The sequence below is a fragment of the Eucalyptus grandis genome, chromosome 11 (genome assembly GCF_016545825.1).
Source record: "Eucalyptus grandis isolate ANBG69807.140 chromosome 11, ASM1654582v1, whole genome shotgun sequence".
Classification (NCBI taxonomy): Eukaryota; Viridiplantae; Streptophyta; class Magnoliopsida; order Myrtales; family Myrtaceae; genus Eucalyptus; species Eucalyptus grandis.
The window spans coordinates 35,743,229-35,770,526 of NC_052622.1; the positions used below are offsets into that span (position 1 = coordinate 35,743,229).

General features: G+C 41.1%; 7 protein-coding genes across 8 annotated transcripts; all 7 read right to left on the reverse strand.

Moving 5' to 3' along the window:
• Positions 1-1,577: 1,577 nt before the first annotated feature.
• Positions 1,578-3,967, reverse strand: LOC104426284 (inactive leucine-rich repeat receptor-like serine/threonine-protein kinase At1g60630). Of its 2 annotated transcripts, XM_039304547.1 has the most exons (3): positions 3,397-3,967; positions 2,050-3,269; positions 1,578-1,710 (listed from the first exon to the last, which is right to left on the reverse strand). In XM_039304547.1, exons 2-3 carry the CDS (start codon positions 3,140-3,142, stop codon positions 1,670-1,672), a joined length of 1,134 nt encoding a protein of 377 aa, XP_039160481.1. In that variant the 5' UTR covers positions 3,143-3,269; positions 3,397-3,967; the 3' UTR covers positions 1,578-1,669. The 2 variants fall into 2 exon arrangements, with proteins under 2 accessions (XP_039160481.1, XP_010037585.2); XM_010039283.2 differs by having other exon boundaries at positions 2,050-3,967.
• Positions 3,968-4,214: 247 nt separating this feature from the next.
• Positions 4,215-8,326, reverse strand: LOC104426283 (ubiquitin-conjugating enzyme E2-23 kDa). The gene is made up of 7 exons (XM_010039279.3): positions 8,161-8,326; positions 7,338-7,404; positions 6,240-6,319; positions 5,342-5,456; positions 5,104-5,156; positions 4,745-4,873; positions 4,215-4,532 (listed from the first exon to the last, which is right to left on the reverse strand). Exons 2-7 carry the CDS (start codon positions 7,379-7,381, stop codon positions 4,399-4,401), a joined length of 555 nt encoding a protein of 184 aa, XP_010037581.1. The 5' UTR covers positions 7,382-7,404; positions 8,161-8,326; the 3' UTR covers positions 4,215-4,398.
• Positions 8,327-9,443: 1,117 nt separating this feature from the next.
• LOC120289612 (probable inactive receptor kinase At2g26730) lies at positions 9,444-12,833 on the reverse strand. Its single transcript, XM_039304737.1, has 2 exons — positions 10,543-12,833; positions 9,444-10,204 (listed from the first exon to the last, which is right to left on the reverse strand). The coding sequence occupies exons 1-2, from the start codon at positions 11,633-11,635 to the stop codon at positions 9,672-9,674; spliced, it is 1,626 nt and encodes a 541-aa protein (XP_039160671.1). The 5' UTR covers positions 11,636-12,833; the 3' UTR covers positions 9,444-9,671.
• A 62-nt stretch (positions 12,834-12,895) lies between these two features.
• Positions 12,896-16,996, reverse strand: LOC120289912 (ubiquitin-conjugating enzyme E2 6-like). The gene is made up of 4 exons (XM_039305307.1): positions 16,870-16,996; positions 13,842-13,956; positions 13,604-13,656; positions 12,896-13,032 (listed from the first exon to the last, which is right to left on the reverse strand). The coding sequence occupies exons 1-4, from the start codon at positions 16,994-16,996 to the stop codon at positions 12,896-12,898; spliced, it is 432 nt and encodes a 143-aa protein (XP_039161241.1).
• Positions 16,997-17,043: 47 nt separating this feature from the next.
• LOC120289913 (probable inactive receptor kinase At2g26730) lies at positions 17,044-18,870 on the reverse strand. The gene is made up of 2 exons (XM_039305308.1): positions 18,217-18,870; positions 17,044-18,089 (listed from the first exon to the last, which is right to left on the reverse strand). Exon 2 carries the CDS (start codon positions 18,052-18,054, stop codon positions 17,044-17,046), a length of 1,011 nt encoding a protein of 336 aa, XP_039161242.1. The 5' UTR covers positions 18,055-18,089; positions 18,217-18,870.
• A 153-nt stretch (positions 18,871-19,023) lies between these two features.
• On the reverse strand, positions 19,024-23,236 carry LOC104426286 (ubiquitin-conjugating enzyme E2-23 kDa). Its single transcript, XM_010039284.3, has 7 exons — positions 23,032-23,236; positions 22,219-22,285; positions 21,076-21,155; positions 20,169-20,283; positions 19,931-19,983; positions 19,574-19,702; positions 19,024-19,361 (listed from the first exon to the last, which is right to left on the reverse strand). The coding sequence occupies exons 2-7, from the start codon at positions 22,260-22,262 to the stop codon at positions 19,225-19,227; spliced, it is 558 nt and encodes a 185-aa protein (XP_010037586.2). The 5' UTR covers positions 22,263-22,285; positions 23,032-23,236; the 3' UTR covers positions 19,024-19,224.
• Positions 23,237-24,982: 1,746 nt separating this feature from the next.
• LOC120289427 lies at positions 24,983-27,132 on the reverse strand. The gene is made up of 2 exons (XM_039304314.1): positions 26,883-27,132; positions 24,983-25,463 (listed from the first exon to the last, which is right to left on the reverse strand). The coding sequence occupies exons 1-2, from the start codon at positions 27,110-27,112 to the stop codon at positions 25,181-25,183; spliced, it is 513 nt and encodes a 170-aa protein (XP_039160248.1). The 5' UTR covers positions 27,113-27,132; the 3' UTR covers positions 24,983-25,180.
• Between the last annotated feature and the right edge of the window lie 166 nt (positions 27,133-27,298).

Consider the following 27,298-nt stretch of genomic DNA (forward strand, 5'->3'; position numbering starts at 1 on the left):
TGTGGGTACATCAGTTTGTGATTTGTCATTGTATTCATTTAACTTAATGAAAATACATTTATCAATTTTGATTTTTTTTTTGTGATCAACAAATTAATTTTAGTAAATTTGTTATAAATGTATTAATTTGAAGTTTTAGATAAAGGTGTATTATTTTAGGATTTTCCTTTATACCAACCATTGTCTTTTTTGGCTTTACCGAACAAAAAAAAAAACCATTGTCTTGATTGTCAGACGTCAAATAGGAAAAAAAATGACATGGTTATTTATCTCGATTTTCATGAATTTTGAAAAAAAAAAAAATCCAAAAAGTAATATTTCATTATGAGGGCAAATCAAATTAGATGTGTCATTTTAATTTCATGTCATCGGATTAACTTATTACCCTAAAAATGGTGGGGTCATAAAGAAGATGCTGCCCGACATAAAACACAAAAGGCGACAAAAACAAAAGTCTAAAGTGAGATTCACGATAAGAGAATTTACTATATTATATATCTTGAGCATTCCCAAAAAGACATAGTTTTCTGGAAACTAGCCACTCAAAAAATTAAGATTAAATTAATCCTATCTTCAAGAATAATGCCGATTATAAAAAGAAAAGTTACTATCACAAAAAAAAAAAAAAAACAAATTATACCCACCACCATGACGCGAGTGCATCAGACTTTCCTTTATTCTCAAAAGCCTCAAACTCTTATTAATATGATAAAATATATTAAATTTTCATCACATCAGTACAAATTTAAGATATTGACATAAAGCAGGCAAATTTTAAGAGTTTTATATTAAATAGAAAGTGATGATAAATTTGGAGTAACGGTGGCAGCAAAAAAGAAAAAAAAGTTGAGATATCATTGTCGCGATGTGGGTATAATTTAGGGAAAAGAGATCCGCATGGGAATTATTTGAGTAATGGACGCATTTTCTGTGCATAATCCTCCTAGAAAAGTAATCCATTATTCGATAAAAGAACTATTTCTCCATACATGCAAATAACAAATAAGTAGTCTGCCAGTTCACTGTTCAGAAACTCCACTGCATCAATTGACAGCACCAACACGGATCACGCCATTGGAACAATTCTCTCTCCCCATAAGCTCTCCCGTTTCACATCTCTCCCCTTCCCCAGAACATCTCGGGTCCCGTCAGGAATCGGACAACAGGGGTCGCTCATCTTCATCTTTGATCTTGCCCATCAGCGCCACGGCCTGGCTCGAGCTCGGCCTTTTGGCGGGAGGTGGGTTTGTGCACTGGAGAGCCACTTGCAGCAGCCTCACCATCCTTTCCTCATCCGCCCCTTCGGATATCAGGACACTGTCGAAGACTTCCCCGGTCCATTCCTCCCTGACCACAGACTGCACCCACTTGGCCAGATCGTACCCGTTGTTCTGGACCATATTGCCTGTCAGGAGCTCGAGAAGCATTAGCCCAAGGCCGTATACGTCGTCCTTGAAGGCGTCATGCGGAGCAGAAGGATTGCTTCTTATCTCGGAAATTTGAGAGGAGTCTTGGCTTTCCACCACCATTAGGCCATACTTGCTGACGCACGGACCCATGTCTTTGTCGAGCAAGATGTCCGTGGTCTTTAGATTGCCGTGAGCAATCCCGTCTTCATGAAGCACCGAGTGCATAAAGGCCAAAGCTTCGGCTATCGTGGCTGCGACGCTTAGCCTGCTTCCCAGTCAAATACTAGCGCATTCTGCGTTCCTGAAATGGAAACGATGCACAATAACTTGAATCAGCTTCTCTTCTCCAGTCCATCACTTAGAGAGAGCAAAATGTATACCGAGTAACTTCAGCTTCTTGATCAGAAAAGATGGGATGACATGAATCTCACATTTTGGGCATCCTAAATGAGGGGCAAGAACAAGACACTGTGCCATTCAGATTTCCATTCAATTCGGTTTAGGAAAACCAAAACTAGAGGTTACTCTTTCAATATTTTGCATTGCTGCTTTTATAGTCCTAGGTTGCAACAACATTCTTTAGGGAAGCATATCGATCCAAACTGGAAATTGAAAGTAATCAGTACAACTACCCACTTACCAGGGAGAAGATTGAAGAGACTCCCGTTTGGTTGGTATTCATACGCCAGGAGCTTCTCTTGCTTGGCGCAATAAAACACGATGGGCGGCAGAACATTAGGATGCTTTGCTCGATCCACCTTCTGCATCCTGTTCTTAAAGTCCTCGCTAGGAATCCCCGAATCCTTGATTCTCTTCACGACCAGAACGAGGCCGTTGCTGAGCACAACTCTGTAAAGGCTTCCGTGCTTTCCTATTCCAAGCAGCTCGGCCGGCGCTCTAAGCAAGTCCTCGAACTTCAAATCCTTCATCTCAGGAGAATTCGTTAGTACCACAAGTGATGACGTGTTCATTCCACTCTCCATGGAAGTTATCGAGTACTCCGACCTGTTATTGCTCGTCTTTGGTTCGCTGGACGCCCCATTAGTCTTGCTGCTGCTAGCATCAGCTCTCCTATCCTTACCACCATCGACCCCATCTGCTTTTTTCCTGGATCTTCTTGCTATTTTGTAGACCGAGAAGAGCAAAACAATCGGACCGAGAATCATATAGCCTAGATAGATAAGAATCTTTTCGAGCGACACGTCTTTCTGTTTCTTCTTGGCCGGTTGAGGGGGCGGACATGAATTCGGCAGTGGACTTCCGCACAACCCCGGGTTCCCGAGAAAGCTGTTCTCCTGGAAACGGCCTCCGCCATCAGGAATCTGACCAGTGAAATCGTTGTTCGAGACATTAAATTGCTCGAAGTTGGCAAAGTCGAACTGGGGTAGTTCTCCGGTGAAATTGTTGTTCTGAGCAAAGAAGGTAGTCATGCCCGAGTTCTGAGCAAGATTCGGCAAGGGACCGGTGAAGTTGTTATCAGAGACGTCGACCCTCTTCAAGTTATTTAATCTCCAGAGGGCGTCGGGCAGTTGTCCCGAGAACCGGTTCCCGCCTAAATACAAGTGCGTCAAACGCTTGCAGTTTGCAATCTCTTCCGGAATCCCTCCCACCAGATTGTTGCCCTTGAGGCTAAGAACAGCGAGAGACCCGACCCTGCAGAGAGGACTGGCATCAAAGAGTCCCTGAGAAGTTGAGCTCCTCGAGAACGATCTTTCACTGATTGCGACTCGCATTCCACGCCCTTCCACTTATCGGTGCAGGGATCCGTGGACAAGCTCCAACCTCGATCAATCCCAGGAGAAACTTTGTCTATGAACTGAATCATCGACTGCTTGGTAACCTCATCAACTGAACTCGCCACTGGAAAGACGAGAAAGATCAGAACGGCGAGCACCGAGATAGGCGGACGATGCATTTTCAGTGAATCAAGGTGAGACTACGAGAAACCAATGGACCCGATATTTTTCTTGTGCCGTGTTTATAATACCTGAATGGTAGTAAGTTCTTGGGTGGTAACAAGGTTGGCGATTGTGTGTGTTTGAATCAGCTGTGAATGACAATTGGCTGAACTTACAATGGCAATAGTTTAAAAGACATTCTGGCCGGGATTGCCACTAGGCGCTACGTAATGAGCCTAAAGTTCAACGAGCCATTGCGTCACTCTTCTTTAAAAATTGGATGCCGGCAATATGAAGAAGTCAAAAAAAAAGGATCAATGTCCTTTATCAGTTGTCATCTGCGCGTTAAACTGGTCTCTAAAGGTCCAAATGGTGCATTAATTTGACCATCCGTTGCTATTACGGCACAATTTGGAGAGTTGTGAATGGCGTAACCGCACCAGACCGGGGCAACATCGACAAGGAAGTTCCTGGTAAATAATAAGAAAAAACATAGTAAGTAGTGTTCAATTATTCCTATAGAATCTGTCTGAATGGGACACTGAGAGAACCTCATGCGACGAAGAAGTCTTTCATGCGATAAGCTTTAGGTGCCTAAGCCTCTTTAAAATTCATAAAGGCATAGACGGTCAGGGAGAATCTGCGTGTCAATGTAAGAAACTTGTGCCCACCGGGAGAAAACTGACAGAGAACCCATGATGAAAAAGTACTGTATTCTGACGGACGGTTTGCGTGCATACAATATCAGAAAATTCGGATTATATCGCGACTGGTAGACATGCAAACCTGCATTCTCGGGGCATGCGTAGCTAGTCCTCTGCTTTTACTGATCTCTATAGCCAAAACTTTTATGAATCAGAAATGCGATATCAAGTGAAGGAATTGGTCCACCTTGAGTGACAATCCCTTTTATCTTCCAATCAAAATATTCACTACAAAGTTCTTCTGGAGTTCCTCACGATAATGGCCAGTCCCATGATACTCCAGACATACAAATCTGAATTAAATATAATTTTGACAGGTGGACATGAACAATGGGGTTGCGCCTTCAACTATGCAATAATTTGAATAGTTATCGATCCTACACTTAATTATGGATCTGCATGTCCAGCTATCTCGTCGTCATCACTTGATTCACTTCCCTCGACACTGATTTCCTCATCGCTGTCTTCTTCCGCTCTGGAGTTGCTGATATGTTCCTTCTTTGCATATTGCTTGCAATACTCTATATCCACAATGCACAAATACGATGAATAATGCACTGCCGGTAAATAGTATGAAAATCTAACTAAAATTTTGGAATGCAAATTATCTAAAAAGCGCAAGTCTTGAGATACTTCAGCTCTATTCAGCATTCTCAGAAGTATGTCTCTTGATCTAGAACTCAATTCATCGCATTTCAATGCCATAAAAGTAAATGGGGCAAACAAAAGTCACCTTTGACTTTTTGATCGTATTGCTTCCTGTCTTTCATCATTAGTGAAGCAGCATCACCGTTTAGAAAGCTTGAAGGGTTGGGATAAAGCAAGAGTTGAGGAAGAAACACCTCAAATACATTCAAAAGATCTGCAATAGCAGAATAGAAGGGATCGTGTTTAAAATCCAATGTAAGAGCAACAAACCAAGATGCAGAAAGTAAAAAAATTGCGCATAAACTGACTTCTTGCACATTATGGCTAATTGAAGGACATGTGGAGATGAAAGAAACTGGATGGGCTAACAGAAAGGTTTATCAGAAGATGCAAAGAAGATGAACGATCTTAAATCAAAAAAATCTAGTATCTTTCTGTACTAACCAAACATTGGACTCCATGACTGGTTGATAACGTCCAGGCATACAGACCCTGACCTGCAAGTTCAACCGACATGAAATAGTCAGGACATTAACTATACTGCAGTCTACATTGGTATAACAAAAATTTCAGTTGTTCACTATTATCCATGGGACTCACTCACTCGAAGCAGTTGAACCATTCAAGACACAAGTAGTACAAGAACACAGGTGTTCCCTTTAACAGAAATACAATTACTCACATCTCATTAACATTTGGGTGATATATCTTGTTCACAAATTTAATGGAAGGAGACTTGTAGGGATATGCATCAGGAAGTTTCACCCAGATCTTCCAAACACCACCTTCGTATAGACCTGAAATCGTTTTATTAAGTAAAGCTTGCTGTATAACAGAATTCAGAGAGCTAGTCGAGTTCCTCAAAGGCATCTCTTTAAAGTTTTAGGTAACTACTCAAATATATCATAACTTCCTTAATTGGCTACAGCAATGAAACATAAACATTCATGATAACTTGAAAGTTATATGAAGAAACCCAACCAACCACCCTAACCCTCCCCCAGCGTATTTCTTTTACCTCCCTTCTACTCCACACAGAGAGAGAAGGGGGAGGAAGGGAGGGAGGGAGAACATATGGAAAAGTAAACATTTTTTAAGGAGAAGTCATGTGCCACAGCATTGGTATAAATAAATCATTCAGCCATACCTCATCCATGCATCATCAGAAGTATGCCAGAAATTATTCCCAGTGCGGCAGAGAAGTTATTCAAAAGGCAAGAGACTTTTGGTCGAGTCACCACTACACTAGGGAGAAAGAGCTGAACAATCATTTTATTAATGACTTTGTTAAAATTGCACCTCTGCACTAACATTAAGACTTAAATTACCCTGTAAAGTTAGCGGTTCAAAAAATTTATATCCATTTATTGAGCCACACGCTACGCAGCCTTACACTACAACGATATGTTAATTGATTCTTCAAGCAATTTTCCTAAGCAGAACAGTTCTTTCTGCATCCCATAACATGCTTCAACAGATTAGAATTAATCATTTATTCACCATCGTCACAGAGAGAGAGAGGAGGGGTGTGGGATAGAGGGAGGGAGGGAGGGAGAGAGGAGAGGGAAGAGAGACTATACTTTCTTTTGGCCCATGAAATTCCACGTTGAATTCATTAAGTCCGTCGTTGATTGTCTCCACAGTATAATCACTCATCATCCTGGATAACATAAACACGGAGCAAAGAATATCGAAAGGCTTTATTAACTTCACCAAGTACAGATGTAGCCTAGAAAGTTAATCCACTAGATAACTAAGTAGTGCCTACAAACAAACTTTCGAGGAGACAGAAAGACAATTGAATACCATTGATTGCAGTGCATAGACCTAGTATGTTTATATTCAATTAGATTGAGCAAGTCCTAGTATTGACAAAAATACAATTTAAGCGAACAGTTTACAGTCATGACGGACAATAATTTCCATACGTACGGCACATAATGATATTCGAGATGAAAAAATCGTATCAACAACCAAATACTGATATACATGAAATTTGGTAATATCTGTAACTTTAGAGCAACAGCTTCATCATGGTTATAGGTATGTCCTTTCTATTTCATTTTCATGCCCTGGGGTTATATCTAGCTCCTTACAGAAAAATATTACAAAAATTTCTCTGAGAATGACGCTACATGCCACTTTTACGTTTGTCCCTTTCCCCACTGTTAATTAGTGTCATCATATCAGATTTTCATTGCATTTTCAAGGTTGCCCAATCTCGTGAAAGACTCAATTATCTGGGGTTACTTTCTGTAAGATCCCATAGGAACCAATTAGCAATGCAAACAGCTTCTAGTCAAGTGCACCTTCAGAAGAAAAGGCTGGAAATTTCAAATCTTTCGTCATGACTTTTTATCTCCAATAAACATGATCAAAAACCCAAAACGTAAAACCATTCACAAACATGATATCGCCACTTCAATCAAAGAGATCATATCAAGGAACCAAGCAGTTGATGTACAGACAGTAACTTCTATTTCATCCTATTCATATCACGTTCCTGACACACTTATGTGATACTTGTCGGACCACGATGCAAAATAAAAAAAGGATTGCCTTTTTATTTCTTAGGTACAAATGGCAACAAATGTACCGTGATATGTAAAGAAGAAGCAGTGAAAGATTAAAACAGAGCATATCAGCTAGAATGTGTAGTACCGACTACAGGGACTTACAGCTTCATAACATCCCTCTCTCTTCTCTTACTAGGAGAAGACATTCTCGGTGCTTAGTACTCAAAGCCTGCAATAGTTGGACTGGAGATATTAGTACTAACAATTTCAAAGCGACAAGCTAGGAGAGCAACATTGAAGCTCAACTGTATGCAAACGCAAGTAGTAGTAGCAGCAGTAGTATACACGGCACAAATATAACATATACGCCAATTAAGCGACCATAGTTCATTGAGAATGCCATTATCTCAACTGTCACTGTACAGCAGAAATAACTTGTCCAATTAGCCGATCCCAGTGGATGGATTCTACACTCACTCCGGCCGATCCAATCAATTCAAACAACATATGGAAAAGCTTCGCCGCTGACACGTTGATCTCAAATGCCATTTGAGCCTGTCATTTCGGCGGGGAAAAGCACCCTTCCCGCCCCTGGATTGAGGAGGATGCGCTAGAATTTCACGGACATTCTCGAACTACATCGACTTTGGACAAGTCTGTCATAATCAAAGCGCGCGCTACGCACAATTCCGGTATCGACAATGCTACCGCTCAATTCACAGCTTCAAGCTCCATTCATCACCGCCAACAGATTAACAACAGCAGCAAAAAACCAAAAAAAAAAAAAAAAAAAAAGGACAACGAAAAGCAGGATAGTGAGGAGAAATCAAGCGAAAGAAGAACTTGCGGGGAACCAGATCGATCGCCCCGGAATTTCATCGCGGGCGCCGTCCCGGCGATGATCCTCGACAGCGATCAGCGTAGAAAGCTCGAAAAGCAGGGAATGCGATCGAGGGGAGAGAGGATTCGAGATTCGAGATCTTACGAAATGAATCCTCGGGAGGAGGAGCTTGAGCCGGCGGAGGCGGCGGAGGCGGCGGAGGTGAGCGGAGGAAAGCCGGCGGCGGCGGGTGGCGGTGATCGGGAGCTTCGCTTTGGAGTGGGTGTTGCGAGGAAGACAGACGGGGTCCACCAATCTTTACTTCCTTTTGAACGCGCTGCGTCCGTCTTCTCCATTTCTATTTTCTCTCTTTTTCTTTTTTCTTTTCATTTCTATCTCTTTTAAATAAATATCACCGAAAGCCTCAACAAGCTACACATATGATAAATTTAGACTCTAAACTAATATAGCCTGTAATAAATTTACCATTTATCAGTTTTTGTAAAATTTTATCGTTTCTATAATGTGTGGGTACATTTGTTTGTGATTTGTCATTGTATTAATTTAACTTAATGAAAATATATCTATCAATTTTGAGTTTTTTTTGTGATGAAAAAATTAATTTGGGTAAATTTGTTATAAATGTATTAATTTGAAGTTTTAAATAAAGGTGTATTATTTTAGGATTTTCCTTTATACTAACCATTGTCTTTTTTGGCCATTGTCTTGATTGTCCAACGTCTAATAGGAAAAATGATATGGTTATTTATCTCGATTTTCATGAATTTAAAAAAAAAAATCCATAAAGTAATATTTTATTATGAGGGCAAATCAAATTAGATGTGTCGTTCTAATTTCATGTCATCCGGATTAACTTGTTACCCTAAAAAATGGTGGGGTCATAAAGAAGATACTGCGTGACATAAAACACAAAAGGCGATAAAAATAAAAGTCTAAAGTGAGATTCACGATAAAAGAATTTACTATATTATATATCGTGAGTATTCCCAAAAAATACCTAGTTTTCTGGAAATTCGCAGCTCAAAAACTAAGATTAAATTAATTATATCTTCAAGAATAACGCTAATTATAAAATAGAAAAGTTACTATAAAAAAAAAAAACAAATTATATCCACCACGACGTTCTCAAAAGCCTCAAACTCTTATTAATATGATAAAATATATTAAATTTTCATCACATCAGTACAAATTTAAGATATTGACATAAAGCAGGCAAATTTTAAGATTTTTATATTAAATAGAAACTGCTGATAAATTTGGAGTTCTAGTGGCAGCAAAAAAGAAAAAGGTTGAGATATCATTATCGCTCTGCGGGTATAATTTAGGGAAAAGAGATTCGCATGGAAATTGGAATCACGTGAGTAATGGACGCATTTTCTGTGCATAATCCTCCTGGAAAAGTAATCAATTATTCAACCACACGCACACACTGCTGAAGCAAAAGAATTATTTCTCCATACATACAAATAACAAACAAGTGTAGTCTGCCCCGTTCATTGTTCAGAAACTCAACTGCATCAATTGACAGCACCAACACGGATCACACCATTAGAACAATTCTCTCTCGCCACAAGCTCTCCCGTTTCACATCTCTCCCCCTCCCCCCAGAACAGCTCGAGTTCCTGTCAGGAATCGGACGACAGGGATCGCTCCTCTTAATCTTTGATCGAGCCTATCAGCGCCACGGCCTGGCTCGAGCTCGGCCTTTCGGCGGGAGATGGGTTTGTGCACTGGAGAGCCACTTGCAACAGCCTCACCATCCTTTCCTCATCCGCCCCTTGGGATATCAGGACACTGTCGAAGACTTCCCCGGTCCATTCCTCCCTGACCACAGAGTGCACCCACTTGGCCAGATCGTACCCGTTGTTCTGGACCATATTGCCTGTCAGGAGCTCGAGAAGCATTAGCCCAAGGCCGTATACGTCGTCCTTGAAGGCGTCATGCGGAGCAGAAGGATTGCTTCTTATATCGGAAATTTGAGAGTAGTCTTGGCTTTCCACCACCATTAGGCCATACTCGCTGATGCACGGACCCATGTCTTTGTCGAGCAAGATGTTCGTGGCCTTTAGATTGCCGTGAGCAATCCCGTCTTCACGAAGCACCGAGTGCATAAAGGCCAAAGCTTCAGCTATCGTGGCTGCAACGCTTAGCCTGCTTCCCCAGTCAAATACTAGCGCATTCTGTGTTCCTGAAATGGAAACGATGCACAAGAACTTGAATCAGCTTCTCTTCTCCAGTCCATCACTTCGAGAGAGCAAAATGTATACCGAGTAACTTCAGCTTCTTGATCAGAAAAGATGGGATGACATAAATCTCACATTTTGGGCATCCCAAATAAGGGGCAAGAACAAGACACTGTTCCATTCAGATTTCCATTCAATCGGTCTAGGAAAACAAAATCTAGAGGTTGCTCTTTCGATATTTTGTATTGCTGCTTTTATCATCCTAGGTCACGACGACATTCTTATCCAAGCATATCGATCCAAACTGGAAATTGAAAGTAATCAGTATTAACTACCCACTTACCATGGAGAAGATTGAAGAGACTCCCGTTTGGTTGGTATTCATACGCCAGGAGCTTCTCTTGCTTGGAGCAATAAAATGCGACGGGTGGCAAAACATTAGGATGCTTTGCTCGATCCACCTTCTGCATCCTGTTCTTAAAGTCCTCGCTAGGAATCCCCGAATCCTTGATTCTCTTCACGACCAGAACGAGGCCATTGCTGAGCACAACTCTGTAAAGGCTTCCCTGCTTTCCTCTTCCAAGCAGCTCGGCAGGCGCTCTAAGCAAGTCCTCGAACTTCAAATCCTTCATCTCAGGAGAATTCGTTAGTACCACAAGTGATGACGTGTTCATTCCACTCTCAATGGAAGTTATCGAGTACTCCGACCTGTTATCGCTCGTCTTTGGTTCGCTGGACGCCCCATTAGTCTTGCTGCTGCTAGCATCAGCTCTCCTATCCTTACCACCATCGACCCCATCTGCTTTTTTCCTGGATCTTCTTGCTATTTTGTAGACCGAGAAGAGCAGAACGATCAGGCCGAGAATCATATAGCCTAGATAGATAAGAATCTTTTCGAAAGACACGTTTTTCTGTTTCTTCTTGGCTGGTTGAGGGGGCGGACATGAATTGGGCAGCGGACTTCCGCACAACCCCGGGTTCCCGAGAAAGCTGTTCTCCTGGAAACGGCCTCCGCCATCAGGAATCTGACCAGTGAAATCGTTGTTCGAGATATTAAATTGCTCGAAGTTGGCAAAGTCGAACTGGGGTAGTTCTCCGGTGAAATTGTTGTTCTGAGCAAAGAAGGTAGTCATGCCCGAGCTCTGAGCAAGATTCGGCAAGGGACCGGTGAAGTTGTTATCAGAGACGTCGACCCTCTTCAAGTTATTTAATCTCCAGAGGGCGTCGGGCAGTTGTCCCGAGAACCGGTTCCCGCCTAAATACAAGTGCGTCAAACGCTTGCAGTTTGCAATCTCTTCCGGAATCCCTCCCACCAGATTGTTGCCCTTGAGGCTAAGAACAGCGAGAGACCCGACCCTGCAGAGAGGACTGGCATCAAAGAGTCCCTGAGAAGTTGAGCTCCTCGAGAACGATCTTTCACTGATTGCGACTCGCATTCCACGCCCTTCCACTTATCGGTGCAGGGATCCGTGGACAAGCTCCAACCTCGATCAATCCCAGGAGAAACTTTGTCTATGAACTGAATCATCGACTGCTTGGTAACCTCATCAACTGAACTCGCCACTGGAAAGACGAGAAAGATCAGAACGGCGAGCACCGAGATAGGCGGACGATGCATTTTCAGTGAATCAAGGTGAGACTACGAGAAACCAATGGACCCGATATTTTTCTTGTGCCGTGTTTATAATACCTGAATGGTAGTAAGTTCTTGGGTGGTAACAAGGTTGGCGATTGTGTGTGTTTGAATCAGCTGTGAATGACAATTGGCTGAACTTACAATGGCAATAGTTTAAAAGACATTCTGGCCGGGATTGCCACTAGGCGCTACGTAATGAGCCTAAAGTTCAACGAGCCATTGCGTCACTCTTCTTTAAAAATTGGATGCCGGCAATATGAAGAAGTCAAGAAAAAAGGATCAATGTCCTTTATCAGTTGTCATCTGCGCGTTAAACTGGTCTCTAAAGGTCCAAATGGTGCATTAATTTGACCATCCGCTGCTATTACGGCACAATTTGGAGAGTTGTGAATGGCGTAACCGCACCAGACCGGGGCAACATCGACAAGGAAGTTCCTGGTAAATAATAAGAAAAAACATAGTAAGTAGTGTTCAATTATTCCTATAGAATCTGTCTGAATGGGACACTGAGAGAACCTCATGCGACGAAGAAGTCTTTCATGCGATAAGCTTTAGGTGCCTAAGCCTCTTTAAAATTCATAAAGGCATAGACGGTCAGGGAGAATCTGCGTGTCAATGTAAGAAACTTGTGCCCACCGGGAGAGAAAACTGACAGAGAACCCATGATGAAAAAGTACTGTATTCTGACGGACGGTTTGCGTGCATACAATATCAGAAAATTCGGATTATATCGCGACTGGTAGACATGCAAACCTGCATTCTCGGGGCATGCGTAGCTAGTCCTCTGCTTTTACTGATCTCTATAGCCAAAACTTTTATGAATCAGAAATGCGATATCAAGTGAAGGAATTGGTCCACCTTGAGTGACAATCCCTTTTTATCTTCCAATCAAAATATTCACTACAAAGTTCTTCTGGAGTTCCTCACGATAATGGCCAGTCCCATGATACTCCAGACATACAAATCTGAATTAAATATAATTTTGACAGGTGGACATGAACAATGGGGGTTGCGCCTTCAACTATGCAATAATTTGAATAGTTATCGATCCTACACTTAATTATGGATCTGCATGTCCAGCTATCTCGTCGTCATCACTTGATTCACTTCCCTCGACACTGATTTCCTCATCGTCGCTGTCTTCTTCCGCTCTGGAGTTGCTGATATGTTCCTTCTTTGCATATTGCTTGCAATACTCTATATCCACAATGCACAAATACGATGAATAATGCACTGCCGGTAAATAGTATGAAAATCTAACTAAAATTTTGGAATGCAAATTATCTAAAAAGCGCAAGTCTTGAGATACTTCAGCTCTATTCAGCATTCTCAGAAGTATGTCTCTTGATCTAGAACTCAATTCATCGCATTTCAATGCCATAAAAGTAAATGGGGCAAACAAAAGTCACCTTTGACTTTTTGATCGTATTGCTTCCTGTCTTTCATCATTAGTGAAGCAGCATCACCGTTTAGAGGGTCTTGAAGGGTTGGGATAAAGCAAGAGTTGAGGAAGAAACACCTCAAATACATTCAAAAGATCTGCAATAGCAGAATAGAAGGGATCGTGTTTAAAATCCAATGTAAGAGCAACAAACCAAGATGCAGAAAGTAAAAAATTGCGCATAAACTGACTTCTTGCACATTATGGCTAATTGAAGGACATGTGGAGATGAAAGAAACTGGATGGGCTAACAGAAAGGTTTATCAGAAGATGCAAAGAAGACGAACGATCTTAAATCAAAAAAATCTAGTATCTTTCTGTACTAACCAAACATTGGACTCCATGACTGGTTGATAACGTCCAGGCATACAGACCCTGACCTGCAAGTTCAACCGATATGAAATAGTCAGGACATTAACTATACTGCAGTCTACATTGGTATAACAAAAATTTCAGTTGTTCACTATTATCCATGGGACTCACTCACTCGAAGCAGTTGAACCATTCAAGACACAAGTAGTACAAGAACACAGGTGTTCCCTTTAACAGAAATACAATTACTCACATCTCATTAACATTTGGGTGATATATCTTGTTCACAAATTTAATGGAAGGAGACTTGTAGGGATATGCATCAGGAAGTTTCACCCAGATCTTCCAAACACCACCTTCATATAGACCTGAAATCGTTTTATTAAGTAAAGCTTGCTGTATAACAGAATTCAGAGAGCTAGTCGAGTTTCTCAAAGGCATCTCTTTAAAGTTTTAGGTAACTACTCAAATATATCATAACTTCCTTAATTGGCTACAGCAATGAAACATAAACATTCATGATAACTTGAAAGTTATATGAAGAAACCCAACCAACCACCCTAACCCTCCCCCAGCGTTTTTTTTTACCTCCCTTCTACTCCACACAGAGAGAGAAGGGGGAGGAAGGGAGGGAGGGAGAACATATGGAAAAGTAAACATTTTTTAAGGAGAAGTCATGTGCCACAGCATTGGTATAAATAAATCATTCAGCCATACCTCATCCATGCATCATCAGAAGTATGCCAGAAATTATTCCCAGTGCGGCAGAGAAGTTATTCAAAAGGCAAGAGACTTTTTGGTCGAGTCACCACTACACTAGGGAGAAAGAGCTGAACAATCATTTTATTAATGACTTTGTTAAAATTGCACCTCTGCACTAACATTAAGACTTAAATTACCCTGTAAAGTTAGCGGTTCAAAAATTTATATCCATTTATTGAGCCACACGATACGCAGCCTTACACTACAACGATATGTTAATTGATTCTTCAAGCAATTTTCCTAAGCAGAACAGTTCTTTCTGCATCCCACAACATGCTTCAACAGATTAGAATTAATCATTTATTCACCATCGTCACAGAGAGAGAGAGGAGGGGTGTGGGATGGAGGGAGGGAGGGAGGGAGAGAGGAGAGGGAAGAGAGACTATACTTTCTTTTGGCCCATGAAATTCCACGTTGAATTCATTAAGTCCGTCATTGATTGTCTCCACAGTATAATCACTCATCATCCTGGATAACATAAACACGGAGCAAAGAATATCGAAAGGCTTTATTAACTTCACCAAGTACAGATGTAGCCTAGAAAGTTAATCCACTAGATAACTAAGTAGTGCCTACAAACAAACTTTCGAGGAGACAGAAAGACAATTGAATACCATTGATTGCAGTGCATAGACCTAGTATGTTTATATTCAATTAGATTGAGCAAGTCCTAGTATTGACAAAAATACAATTTAAGCGAACAGTTTACAGTCATGACGGACAATAATTTCCATATGTACGGCACATAATGATATTCGAGATGAAAAAATCGTATCAACAACCAAATACTGATATACATGAAATTTGGTAATATCTGTAACTTTAGAGCAACAGCTTCATCATGGTTATAGGTATGTCCTTTCTATTTCATTTTCATGCCCTGCGAGGAAGACAGACGGGGTCCACCAATCTTTGCTTCCTTTTGAACGCGCTGCGTCCGTCTTCTCCATTTCTATTTTCTCTCTTTTTTTTTTTTCTTTTCATTTCTATCTCTTTTAAATAAATATCACCGAAAGCCTCAACAAGCTACACATATGATAAATTTAGACTCTAAACTAATATAGCCTGTAATAAATTTACCATTTATCAGTTTTTTTGTAAAATTTTATCGTTTCTATAATGTGTGGGTACATTTGTTTGTGATTTGTCATTGTATTAATTTAACTTAATGAAAATATATCTATCAATTTTGAGTTTTTTTTTTTGTGATGAAAAAAATTAATTTGGGTAAATTTGTTATAAATGTATTAATTTGAAGTTTTAAATAAAGGTGTATTATTTTAGGATTTTCCTTTATACTAACCATTGTCTTTTTTGGCCATTGTCTTGATTGTCCGACGTCTAATAGGAAAAATGATATGGTTATTTATCTCGATTTTCATGAATTTAAAAAAAAAAATCCATAAAGTAATATTTTTATTATGAGGGCAAATCAAATTAGATGTGTCGTTCTAATTTCATGTCATCCGGTTAACTTGTTAAAAAAAAATGGTGGGGTCATAAAGAAGATACTGCGTGACATAAAACACAAAAGGCGATAAAAATAAAAGTCTAAAGTGAGATTCACGATAAAAAGAATTTACTATATTATATATCGTGAGTATTCCCAAAAAATACCTAGTTTTCTGAAATTCGCAGCTCAAAAAACTAAGATTAAATTAATTATATCTTCAAGAATAACGCTAATTATAAAATAGAAAAGTTACTATAAAAAAAAAAAAACAAATTATATCCACCACGACGTTCTCAAAAGCCTCAAACTCTTATTAATATGATAAAATATATTAAATTTTCATCACATCAGTACAAATTTAAGATATTGACATAAAGCAGGCAAATTTTAAGATTTTTATATTAAATAGAAACTGCTGATAAATTTGGAGTTCTAGTGGCAAAAAAGAAAAAGGTTGAGATATCATTATCGCTCTGCGGGTATAATTTAGGGAAAAGAGATTCGCATGGAAATTGGAATCACGTGAGTAATGGACGCATTTTCTGTGCATAATCCTCCTGGAAAAGTAATCAATTATTCAACCACACGCACACACTGCTGAAGCAAAAGAATTATTTCTCCATACATACAAATAACAAACAAGTGTAGTCTGCCCCGTTCATTGTTCAGAAACTCAACTGCATCAATTGACAGCACCAACACGGATCACACCATTAGAACAATTCTCTCTCGCCACAAGCTCTCCCCGTTTCACATCTCTCCCCCTCCCCCAGAACAGCTCGAGTTCCTGTCAGGAATCGGACGACAGGGATCGCTCCTCTTTCTTGATCAGAAAAGATGGGATGACATAAATCTCACATTTTGGGCATCCCAAATAAGGGGCAAGAACAAGACACTGTTCCATTCAGATTTCCATTCAATCGGTCTAGGAAAACAAAATCTAGAGGTTGCTCTTTCGATATTTTGTATTGCTGCTTTTATCATCCTAGGTCACGACGACATTCTTATCCAAGCATATCGATCCAAACTGGAAATTGAAAGTAATCAGTATTAACTACCCACTTACCATGGAGAAGATTGAAGAGACTCCCGTTTGGTTGGTATTCATACGCCAGGAGCTTCTCTTGCTTGGAGCAATAAAATGCGACGGGTGGCAAAACATTAGGATGCTTTGCTCGATCCACCTTCTGCATCCTGTTCTTAAAGTCCTCGCTAGGAATCCCCGAATCCTTGATTCTCTTCACGACCAGAACGAGGCCATTGCTGAGCACAACTCTGTAAAGGCTTCCTGCTTTCCTCTTCCAAGCAGCTCGGCAGGCGCTCTAAGCAAGTCCTCGAACTTCAAATCCTTCATCTCAGGAGAATTCGTTAGTACCACAAGTGATGACGTGTTCATTCCACTCTCCATGGAAGTTATCGAGTACTCCGACCTGTTATCGCTCGTCTTTGGTTCGCTGGACGCCCCATTAGTCTTGCTGCTGCTAGCATCAGCTCTCCTATCCTTACCACCATCGACCCCATCTGCTTTTTTCCTGGATCTTCTTGCTATTTTGTAGACCGAGAAGAGCAGAACGATCAGGCCGAGAATCATATAGCCTAGATAGATAAGAATCTTTTCGAAAGACACGTTTTTCTGTTTCTTCTTGGCTGGTTGAGGGGGCGGACATGAATTGGGCAGCGGACTTCCGCACAACCCCGGGTTCCCGAGAAAGCTGTTCTCCTGGAAACGGCCTCCGCCATCAGGAATCTGACCAGTGAAATCGTTGTTCGAGACATTAAATTGCTCGAAGTTGGCAAAGTCGAACTGGGGTAGTTCTCCGGTGAAATTGTTGTTCTGAGCAAAGAAGGAAGTCATGCCCGAGATCCGAGCAAGATTCGGCAAGGGACCGGTGAAGTTGTTATCAGAGACGTCGACCCTCTTCAAGTTATTTAATCTCGAGAGGGCGTCGGGCAGTTGTCCCGAGAACCGGTTCCCGCCTAAATACAAGTGCGTCAAACGCTTGCAGTTTGCAATCTCTTCCGGAATCCCTCCCACCAGATTGTTGCTCTTGAGGCTAAGAACAGCTAGAGACCCGACTCTGCAGAGAGGACTGGCATCAAGAGTCCCTGAGAAGTTGAGCTCCTCGAGAACGATCCTCTTCACTGATTGCGACTCGCATTCCACGCCCTTCCACTTATCGGTGCAGGGATCCGTGGACAAGCTCCAACCTCGATCAATCCCAGGAGAAACTTTGTCTATGAACTGAATCATCGACTGCTTGGTACCCTCATCAACTGAACTCGCCACTGGAAAGACAAGAAAGATCAGAACGGCGAGCACCAAGATAGGCGGACGATGCATTTTCGGTGAATCAAGGTGAGACTACGAGAAACCAATGGACCCAATATTTTTCTTGTGCCGTGTTTATAATACCTGAATGGTAGTAAGTTCTTGGGTGGTAACAAGGTTGGCGATTGTGTGTGTTTGAATCAGCTGTGAATGACAATTGGCTGAACTTACAATGGCAATAGTTTAAAAGACATTCTGGCCGGGATTGCCACTAGGCGCTACGTAATGAGCCAAAATGGTGCAACGAGCCACTGCGTCACTCTTCTTTGAAAATTGGATGCCGGCAATTTGAAGAAGTCAAGAAAAAAGGGTCAATGTCCTTTATCAGGTGTCCTCTGCGCGTTAAACTGGTCTCTAAAGGTCCAAATGGTGCATTAATTTAACCATCCGCTGCTATTACGGCACAATTTGGAGAGTTGCGAATGGCTTAACCGTACCAGACCGGGGCAACATTGACAAGGAAGTTCCTGGTAAATAATAAGAAAAAACATGGTAAGTAGTGTTCAGTTATTCCTATAGAATTTGTCTGAAGTGGGACACAGAGAACCTCATGCGACAAAGAAGTCTTTCATGCGATAAGCTTTAGGTGCCTAAGCCTCTTTAAAATTCATAAAAGCATAGACGATCAGGGAGAATCTGCGTGTCAATGTAAGAAACTTGTAACCACCGGGAGAGAAAACTGACAGAGAACCCATGATGAAAAAGTACTAGTATTCAGACGGATGGTTTGCGTGCATACAATATCAGAAAATTCGGAATATATCGCGACTGGTAGACATGCAAACCTGCATTCCCGGGGCATGTGTAGCTAGTCCTCTGCTTTTACTGATCTCTATAGCCAAAACTTTTATGAATCAGAAATGCAATATCAAGTGAGGGAATTGGTCCACCTTGAGTGACAATCCCTTTTTATCTTCCAATCAAAATGTTCACTACAACGTTCTTCTGGAGTTCCTCACAATAATGGCCAGTCCCATGATATTACAAACATACAACTCTGAATTAAATATAATTTTGACAGGTGGACATGAACAATGGGGGTTGCGCCTTCAATTATGCAATAATTTGAATAGTTATCGATCCTACACTTAATTATGGATCTGCATGTCCAGCTATCTCGTCGTCATCACTTGATTCACTTCCCTCGACACTGATTTCCTCATCGTCGCTGTCTTCTTCCGCTCTGGAGTTGCTGATATGTTCCTTCTTTGCATATCGCTCGCAATACTCTATATCCACAATGCACAAATACGACGAATAATGCACTGCCGGTAAATAGTATGAAAATCTAACTAAAATTTAGGAATGAAAATTATCTAAAAAGCGCGAGTCTTGAGATACTTCAGCTCTATTCAGCATTCTCAGAAGTATGTCTCTTGATCTAGAACTCAATTCATCGCATTTCAAAGCCATAAAAGTAAATGGGGCAAACAAAAGTCACCTTTGACTTTTTGATCGTATTGCTTCCTGTCTTTCATCATTAGTGAAGCAGCATCACCGTTTAGAGGGTCTGAAGGGTTGGGATAAAGCAAGAGTTGAGGAAGAAACACCTCAAATACATTCAAAAGATCTGCAATAGCAGAATAGAAGGGATCGTGTTTAAAATCCAATGTAAGAGCAACAAACCAAGATGCAGAAAGTAAAAAATTGCGCATAAACTGCCTTCTTGCACATTATGGCTAATTGAAGGACATGTGGAGATGAAAGAAACTGGATGGGCTAACAGAAAGGTTTATCAGAAGATGCAAAGAAGACGAACGATCTTAAATCAAAAAATCTAGTATCTTTCTGTACTAACCAAACATTGGACTCCATGACTGGTTGATAACGTCCAGGCATACAGACCCTGACCTGCAAGTTCAACCGATATGAAATAGTCAGGACATTAACTATACTGCAGTCTACATTGGTATAACAAAAATTTCAGTTGTTCACTATTATCCATGGGACTCACTCACTCGAAGCAGTTGAACCATTCAAGACACGAATAGTACAAGAACACAGGTGTTCCCTTTAACAGGAATACAATTACTCACATCTCATCAACATTTGGGTGATATATCTTGTTCACAAATCCAATGGAAGGAGACTTGTAGGGATATGCATCAGGAAGTTCCACCCGGATCTTCCAAACACCACCTTCATATAGACCTGAAATCGTTTTATTAAGTAAAGCTTGCTGTATAAAAGAATTCGGAGAGCTATAGTCGAGTTCCTCAAAGGCCTCTTGAAAGTTTTAGGTAACTATTCTAGTATATCATAACTTCCTTAATTAGCTACAGCAACGAAACATAAACATTCATGATAACTTGAAAGTTATCTGAAGAAAACCAACCAACCACCCTAACCCTCCCCCAGCGTTTTTCTTTTACCTCCCTTCTACTCCACACAGAGAGATAAGGGGAAGGGAGGGAGGGAGAACATATGGAAAAGTAAACATTTCTTAAGGAGAAGTCATGTGCCACAGCATTGCTATGAATAAATCATCCAGCCATACTTCATCCATGCATCATCAGAAGTATGCAAGAAATTATTCCCAGTGTGGCAGAGAAGTTATTCAAAAGGCAAGAGACTTTTCGGTTGAGTCACCACTACGCTAGGAAGAAAGAGCTGAACAATCATTTTATTACTGACTTTGTTAAAATTGCACCTCTGCACTAACATTAAGACTTAAATTACCCTGTAAAGTTAGCGGTTCAAAAAATTTATATCAGTTTATTGAGCTGCAGGATATGCAGCCTTACACTACAATGATATGCTAATTGATTCTTCAAGCAATTTTCCTAAGCAGAACAGTTCTTTCTGCATCCCACAACATGCTTCAACAGATTAGAATTAATCATCTATTCACCTTCGTCACAGAGAGAGAGAGAGAGAGAGGGAGGGATGGAGGGAGGGAGGGAGGGAGGGAGTGAGAGGGGGCAGAGCAAAGAGAGACTATACTTTCTTTTGGCCCATGAAATTCCACGTTGAATTCATTAAGTCCGTCATTGATTGTCTCCACATTATAATCACTCATCATCCTGGATAACATAAACACAGAGCAAAAGAATATCGAAAGGCTTTATTAACTTCACCAAGTACAGATGTACCCTAGAAAGCTAATCCACCAGATAACTAAGTGGTGCCTACAAACATTCTTTCAGGGAGACAGAAAGACAATTGAAAACCATCAATTGCAGTGCATGGACCTAGTACCTTTATATTCAATTAGATTGAGCAAGTCCTAGGATTGACAAAAACATTATTTAAGCAAATAGTTTACAGTCATGACGGACAATAATTTCTATATGTACAGCACATAACAATGCTTGAGATGAAAAAATTGTATCAACAACCAAATACTGACATACATGAAATTTGGTAATATCAGTAACTTTTGTGCAACAGCTTCATCATATTGTGTGTCAATATTTCCATTGTCTCTAAAGTTTACCTTCACGTGGTTATAGATATGTCCTTTCTATTTCATTTTCATGCCCTGGGGTTATATCTAGATCCTTACAGAAAAATATTACAAAAATTTCTCTGAGAATGATGCTACATGCCACTTTTACCTTTTTCCCTTTCCCCACTGTTAATTAGTGTCATCATATTAGATTCTCACTGCATTTTCAAGGTTGCCCAATCTCATGAAAGACTCATTATCTGGGGTTACTTTCTGTAAGATCCCATAAGAACCAATTAGCAATGCAAACAGCTTCTAGTCAAGTGCACCTTCAGAAGAAAAGGCTGGAAATTTCAAATCTTTCGTCATGACTTTTTATCTCCAATAAACATGATCAAAAACCCAAAACGTATTACCATTCACAAACATGATATCGCCACTTCAATCAAAGAGATCATATCAAGGAACCAAGCAGTTGATGTACAGACAGTAACTTCTATTTCATCCTATTCATATCACGTTCCTGACACACTTATGTGATACTTGTTGAACCACGATGCAAAATAAAAAAAGGATTGCCTTTTTATTTCTTAGGTACAAATGGCAACAAATGTACCGTGATACGTAAAGAAGAAGCAGTGAAAGATTAAAACAGAGCATATCAGCTAGAATGTGCAGTTCTGACTACAGGGACTTACAGCTTCATAACATCCATGTCTCTCCTCTTACTAGGAGAAGACATTCTCGGTGCTTAGTACTCAAAGCCTGCAATAGTTGGACTGGAGATATTAGTACTAACAATTTCAAAGCGACAAGCTAGGAAAGCAACATTGAAGCTCAATTATATGCAAACGCAAGTAGTAGTAGCAGTAGTAGTATACACGGCACAAATATAACATATACTCCAATTAAGCGACCATAGTTTGTTGAGCATGTCATTATCTCAACTGTCACTGCACAGCAGAAATAACTTGTCCAATTAGCCGATCCCAGTGGACGGATTCTACAGTCACTCCGGCTGATCCAATCAATCCAAACAACATATGGAAAAGCCTCGCAGCCGACACATTGATCTCAAATGCCATCTGAGCCTGTCATTTCAGCGGGGAAAAGCACCCTTCCCGCCCCTGGATTGAGCAGGACGCACTAGAATTTCGCGGACATTCTCGAACTACATCGGCTTTGGACAAGTCTGTCATAATCAAAGCGCGCGCGCTACGCGCAATTCCGGTACCGACAATGCAACTGCTCAATTCACAGCTTCAAGCTCCATTCATCACCGAGAACAGATTTAAAAAAAAAGAAAAAAAGAAAAAAAAAAGGACAACGAAAAGCAGGATAGTGAGGAAAAATCAAGCGAAAGAAGAACTTGCGGGGGACCAGATCGATCGCCCCGGAATTTCATCGCGGACGCCGTCCCGGCGATGATCCTCGACGGCGATCAGCGTAGAAAGCTCGAAAAGCAGGGAATGCGATCGAGAGGAGAGAGGAATCGAGATTCGAGATCTTACGAAACGAATCCTCGGGAAGAGCTCGAGCCGGCGGAGGCAGCGAAGGTGAGCGGAGGAAACCCGCCGCCGGCGGGTGGCGGTGGATCGGGAGCTTCGCTTTGGAGTGGTGGGGGGAGTGATCGGAGAGGAGGGCGAGGAACACGAAGAGATGCGACTGAGCGTACGAGAGAGAGAGAAAGAGAGAGAGAGATGAAGGAGGAGGGTGAGGTGAGGAGAGAATTTATAGCTAACCTTTTTGGGGAGGCAGGGAAGAGAGAGAGAGAGAGAAAGAGGTGTTCCTGCATGACGACATAGCCAGTCAGCACGTGTCCGACCACGCGGATGAAACCATGCTTTATATATTCGATTTTGGCTAATTACTCCTTTTCACTTTTTCTTTTTTCTTTCTCGACGCGACATGTTACCATATATTCTCGAGACATGATAAGTATAAAAAAGAGAAAGGCCGTTGATCTTATTTTTGTCATGCCCTGTTCTGTTTCAGATTTTACGATCAAACGCTCTACACCGTAAATTGAAACGAGATTCATTGTCTTATTAATTGTTGTATATATAGAACGAAAGGATGCAATTTCGATTTAGTGCGAACTAAGCACGTCAGAATAAGATGCATGCAGAGAATGGCCTTGATAAGTTATGTTTTGCAAAGGCCATTTCTTTAGTTTCCAGGGTTGGAACTTGGAAGTCATCGCGGATGATTGATATGGTGATAAAGAAAGCAGAAGCACCAAAAGCTAGAAAGAAGCAAGCGAAGGGCGATTTGCTGGGTGGATGGAGGGGAGATTTTTGTGACTGATGCTACTGGAGAGAAGGATAGTGGATTCAAATCGATGGGCGGTGATGATACGAGATGAGAATGGCTTTGGAGCAGATGGGAGTTTGCAATGTCGGATGGATGATGAAATGGGCTGTGCGGAGGAGAAGCTTCTCCGCTCTCTTATCTATCCATGGCCACATGGGGCCACACCTCTTGAAGCCGTTCGCATCTTTCTTGCTTATCATTTCTTGCTTCTAACAACTTGCATCTTCGCTTCCTATTCATGCTGGTGCTAATACAATACGCCGCCTCAGTTCTTTGTTATGACCCTTGCTTCAATAGAGATAGAGATGGAGAGAGAGATGGCCATCCTGGAGTTCTGGAGGGGCCATTGGCAATTTGCATGCTCCTGCACGCACCATCTGAGGCCACGAGTTTATTTCAGGAGGGCCATAGGCAATGCATCCGTCACCGTAACTTCTGGAATTCGGACAGCCGTCCCTCTCTCATGTGCATAGATTTGTGCTGCCGTGGTAACCTCATCATCTCCATCAGCTGTCGACCCATGCAATTGCCTTGGCAACTCGCGGACTGAAAATTCACAAGCACTCGGGCCATACAAGGCGCCCAATCTCATTGATCGGATCAGAGGGTTTACACATGCGCAAGCACATGATGCAAAACTAATTCAGGTTCAGAAGAGAGGGCTTCATACTCATGAACCCTTGTGCAGAAGCAAAGATTTGCGCAATTCTAACCCATAGGTAATGCTGCATCCTGGTTACTTGATGTCAAGTTCGCTTTCTGCATTCTTCTCAGAATGCCTTGTAAACCAACGTATATAAGCATATATAGCCAACGAATCAGATGCCAAACTCACCAACCCGCATTAGTGGACATCGACACAAAGAGGAGGGTAAAAAGACATCAAATAGGCTATGTTTTCGCAAGGTGACTAACTATGAGAGACCATGTCTGAAAACTTACTATAATATGGCTTGAAGCTCAAGAACTCATCCGGGTTCTTTCTTCTGAAGTCCTGCATGATTGACGTCAACCGACAAGAAGAAGAAGGAAACAGTACAGGAAGAAACATCATGACTCATCAACTTTCATCAGACGATTACCCATGCCACACTTTTTTACAAGTTCTCACCTGATAACAACTCTTTGCAGCTTACAAAGAAGAGAACAAACTCAATCCAAATAAATTCCAGATCCAAAAACCAGAGAGAACCCAAACAGACACTTAAAGGATCCAGTAATCTACAAGGGGTTGGAAAAGAATAGTAGCAAAAGAAATTACATAAAACTTATATATGAATCAATATTTCGCTTTGCAAGTCAACTTATTCACCGAAATCCGAATGTTATTACGCTCGCAAATGACAACTAATTGTGGCCATAAAGCTGATTCAGATTGAAGTAGCCCCTCATTATAAATGTAGCCAGCATTGATACAAAATAATCAAAAGATAAGAAAGACAAAAATTTTCGTGTTTTTAATGTGATTTCCAGGGATTTCCTCCATAGTAATAGGCAGTGCCAACCATAAGGGCAACTGTTGCACCTTGGACCACCACACGAGCTCTCATTAGCACCTGTCCCAACTGAGAGTTCCCTCGTCTGAAACTTATCAAACCCGCTGTGAGCACTCCAGCAGTCACGAGAGCACCTATTTAAATTTTGCTGAGTTAGACAAGACTATCAACATTAAGAACGAAAAGTAACAAAGAAACTGATAATCTTTTCATCCTAGGGCACTGAAAGTTAAAAAGTGAATACTGAAGTGATCCATAAATTGAAGGCATGATCAGTTACAAAGTACTCCCAAATCACTCTTTCCCACGCATCTGGTCCTGTTTTGAATGGGATTAAATTTAAATGCCTCATTTGTAATCATCTATAGATAACTTTGTGACAAAATGTAATATGGAGTTACCTAAAAAAATTGAAAGAAGTCCTGAGATCGATAAACTAAAACCAACAAAATAACCAGTATACAAGAAAAATAAAAGCACAGGAGGACTACATAAGGAATTCAAGTGCAGAAAACTGAGAGAAATTTCCATGACTTAGCACAAGCGGGTTCAATAGTCTGCTAGGAAGTAAACCACAAATTATGAAAAAGCCAAGCATTTAAATCCTGAAGATAAACAGTTCAAGGACAGACTTTGGTCAATTCAGTTAACATCTAGGACATCATGCTACTTACGAAAAAAGAGCAACCGTGTGACATAACTGACCTAGGGAATCATTATCTTACAGCAGAGCTGCGCCCTTTTTTTGCTCTTAAAATTATAAGGCAAAACCACACGACAAAAATTTTGAATCTCAACTAGTAACAGCCAACATTATCAGCTTTCACCGCTGATGTAAAGAAATTCTTCACATTGAACGAGAACAATTACTTATTCACGTAAGCACAAATGCAATGCCGAAAAGAACAATCAGAGACCAACTCTCCTGAAAATCATGAAGACCAACAAATTATTTGGTCTGGGGCAATAGTTTTACTTAACCAAAATATGATTGCAAATCTTGGGTAGATTTGCAAGAGCACATGCAACTTACAAACCAGGGTAATGAGCAAAGCCAGTTTGCAGGTTCTAGATCAAGTTGCTTCATTGGTATTATAACACGGTATGCTAGTTTGCTACATTTTCAGCGGAACACACGGTGGGTATCACGAAGAAGTTAAATTCCGATGGGCGTCCCCGGCACTTCAGGAGGAGGAGGAGAAACCCATCTTCCGTTTCGAGCCAAAAAGAGGTAAGAACGCCTGCTCAGATTCTTACACCACATATAAAAGACAAGCAGAGTCCACTGCTCCCTAAGACCAAAACCGAATTCAAGAAGATCCCATTAAAAAAACACCCATCATGGGGATTGCAGCATCGCCCCTGATGAAGCCTCAATTCAGTTCCTCCGACTCGCTCGCCGATTTCGAGAAGAGAAAACAACGTCCCCCAAATCGACGAGCTCTCCCCCAATTCATCATCTACTTTAGAAATCGACTAGGAAGCGAGAATCAAAAGGGTAAACGAACGATGCGCAAGAAATTAAGCGGGCGGAGGAGGAGGAGGAGGCTTGCCTACTGGTACGAGAGGGTTCCTGACGCGCTGCTTCTGTGGGAAGAAATCCTCCAGCTCGTCGTCTGCCGAACCCATCTTCTTCTTCTTCTTCTTCTTCCTTCTTCTTCTTCTTCGGGGGGAAATCGGAGAATGGCCGGGAAGCGAGCGAGAGAGGGAAGGCGCGTCCGTGAATTGTTGCAAAGGAAAGGACCTTTATATCGAGGAGGTATCTATTTTCCATTTTCGCCATTTAGATTTCCTCTTATCTACCTAAATGTATTACCTTGAACAAGAAAAATGAAAGCATAAATTTGACAAAATTAACAATTAATAGCATCTTTCTTCTCTTCTTTTCTCTTCTTTTCTTTTCTTTTCTTTTGTGATCGAGAAACTGCCGGAAACCCCTCACGGGGTCACACCACCCTCTGAAGTTCGG

Bases quoted from the DNA above. Each gene is read 5' to 3' on its own strand.
- LOC104426284 (XM_039304547.1), bottom strand. From the start codon at position 3,142: ATGCGAGTCGCAATCAGTGAAAGATCGTTCTCGAGGAGCTCAACTTCT. The intron at 1,711-2,049 runs GTAAGTGGGTAG...TTTCCATTTCAG, and splicing joins TCTCTTCAATCTTCTCCCTG to GAACGCAGAATGCGCTAGTA.
- LOC104426283 (XM_010039279.3), bottom strand. From the start codon at position 7,381: ATGTCTTCTCCTAGTAAGAGAAGAGAGAGGGATGTTATGAAGCT. The intron at 5,457-6,239 runs GTATAGTCTCTC...AAACGATTTCAG, and splicing joins ATTTCATGGGCCAAAAGAAA to GTCTATACGAAGGTGGTGTT. The intron at 4,533-4,744 runs GTGACTTTTGTT...TTGTGGATATAG, and splicing joins ATACGATCAAAAAGTCAAAG to AGTATTGCAAGCAATATGCA.
- LOC120289612 (XM_039304737.1), bottom strand. From the start codon at position 11,635: ATGCGAGTCGCAATCAGTGAAAGATCGTTCTCGAGGAGCTCAACTTCT. The intron at 10,205-10,542 runs GTAAGTGGGTAG...TTTCCATTTCAG, and splicing joins TCTCTTCAATCTTCTCCATG to GAACACAGAATGCGCTAGTA.
- LOC120289912 (XM_039305307.1), bottom strand. From the start codon at position 16,996: ATGCAGAAGGTGGATCGAGCAAAGCATCCTAATGTTTTGCCACCCGTC. The intron at 13,957-16,869 runs GTAAGTGGGTAG...AAACGATTTCAG, and splicing joins TCTCTTCAATCTTCTCCATG to GTCTATATGAAGGTGGTGTT. The intron at 13,657-13,841 runs GTGAGTAATTGT...TTGAACTTGCAG, and splicing joins CACCCAAATGTTAATGAGAT to GTCAGGGTCTGTATGCCTGG.
- LOC120289913 (XM_039305308.1), bottom strand. From the start codon at position 18,054: ATGATTCAGTTCATAGACAAAGTTTCTCCTGGGATTGATCGAGGTTGG.
- LOC104426286 (XM_010039284.3), bottom strand. From the start codon at position 22,262: ATGTCTTCTCCTAGTAAGAGGAGAGACATGGATGTTATGAAGCT. The intron at 21,156-22,218 runs GTAAGTCCCTGT...TATGTTATCCAG, and splicing joins GACATGGATGTTATGAAGCT to GATGATGAGTGATTATAATG. The intron at 20,284-21,075 runs GTATAGTCTCTC...AAACGATTTCAG, and splicing joins ATTTCATGGGCCAAAAGAAA to GTCTATATGAAGGTGGTGTT.
- LOC120289427 (XM_039304314.1), bottom strand. From the start codon at position 27,112: ATGGCGAAAATGGAAAATAGATACCTCCTCGATATAAAGGTCCTTTCC. The intron at 25,464-26,882 runs GCAAGCCTCCTC...AAATTTAAATAG, and splicing joins GAACCCTCTCGTACCAGTAG to GTGCTCTCGTGACTGCTGGA.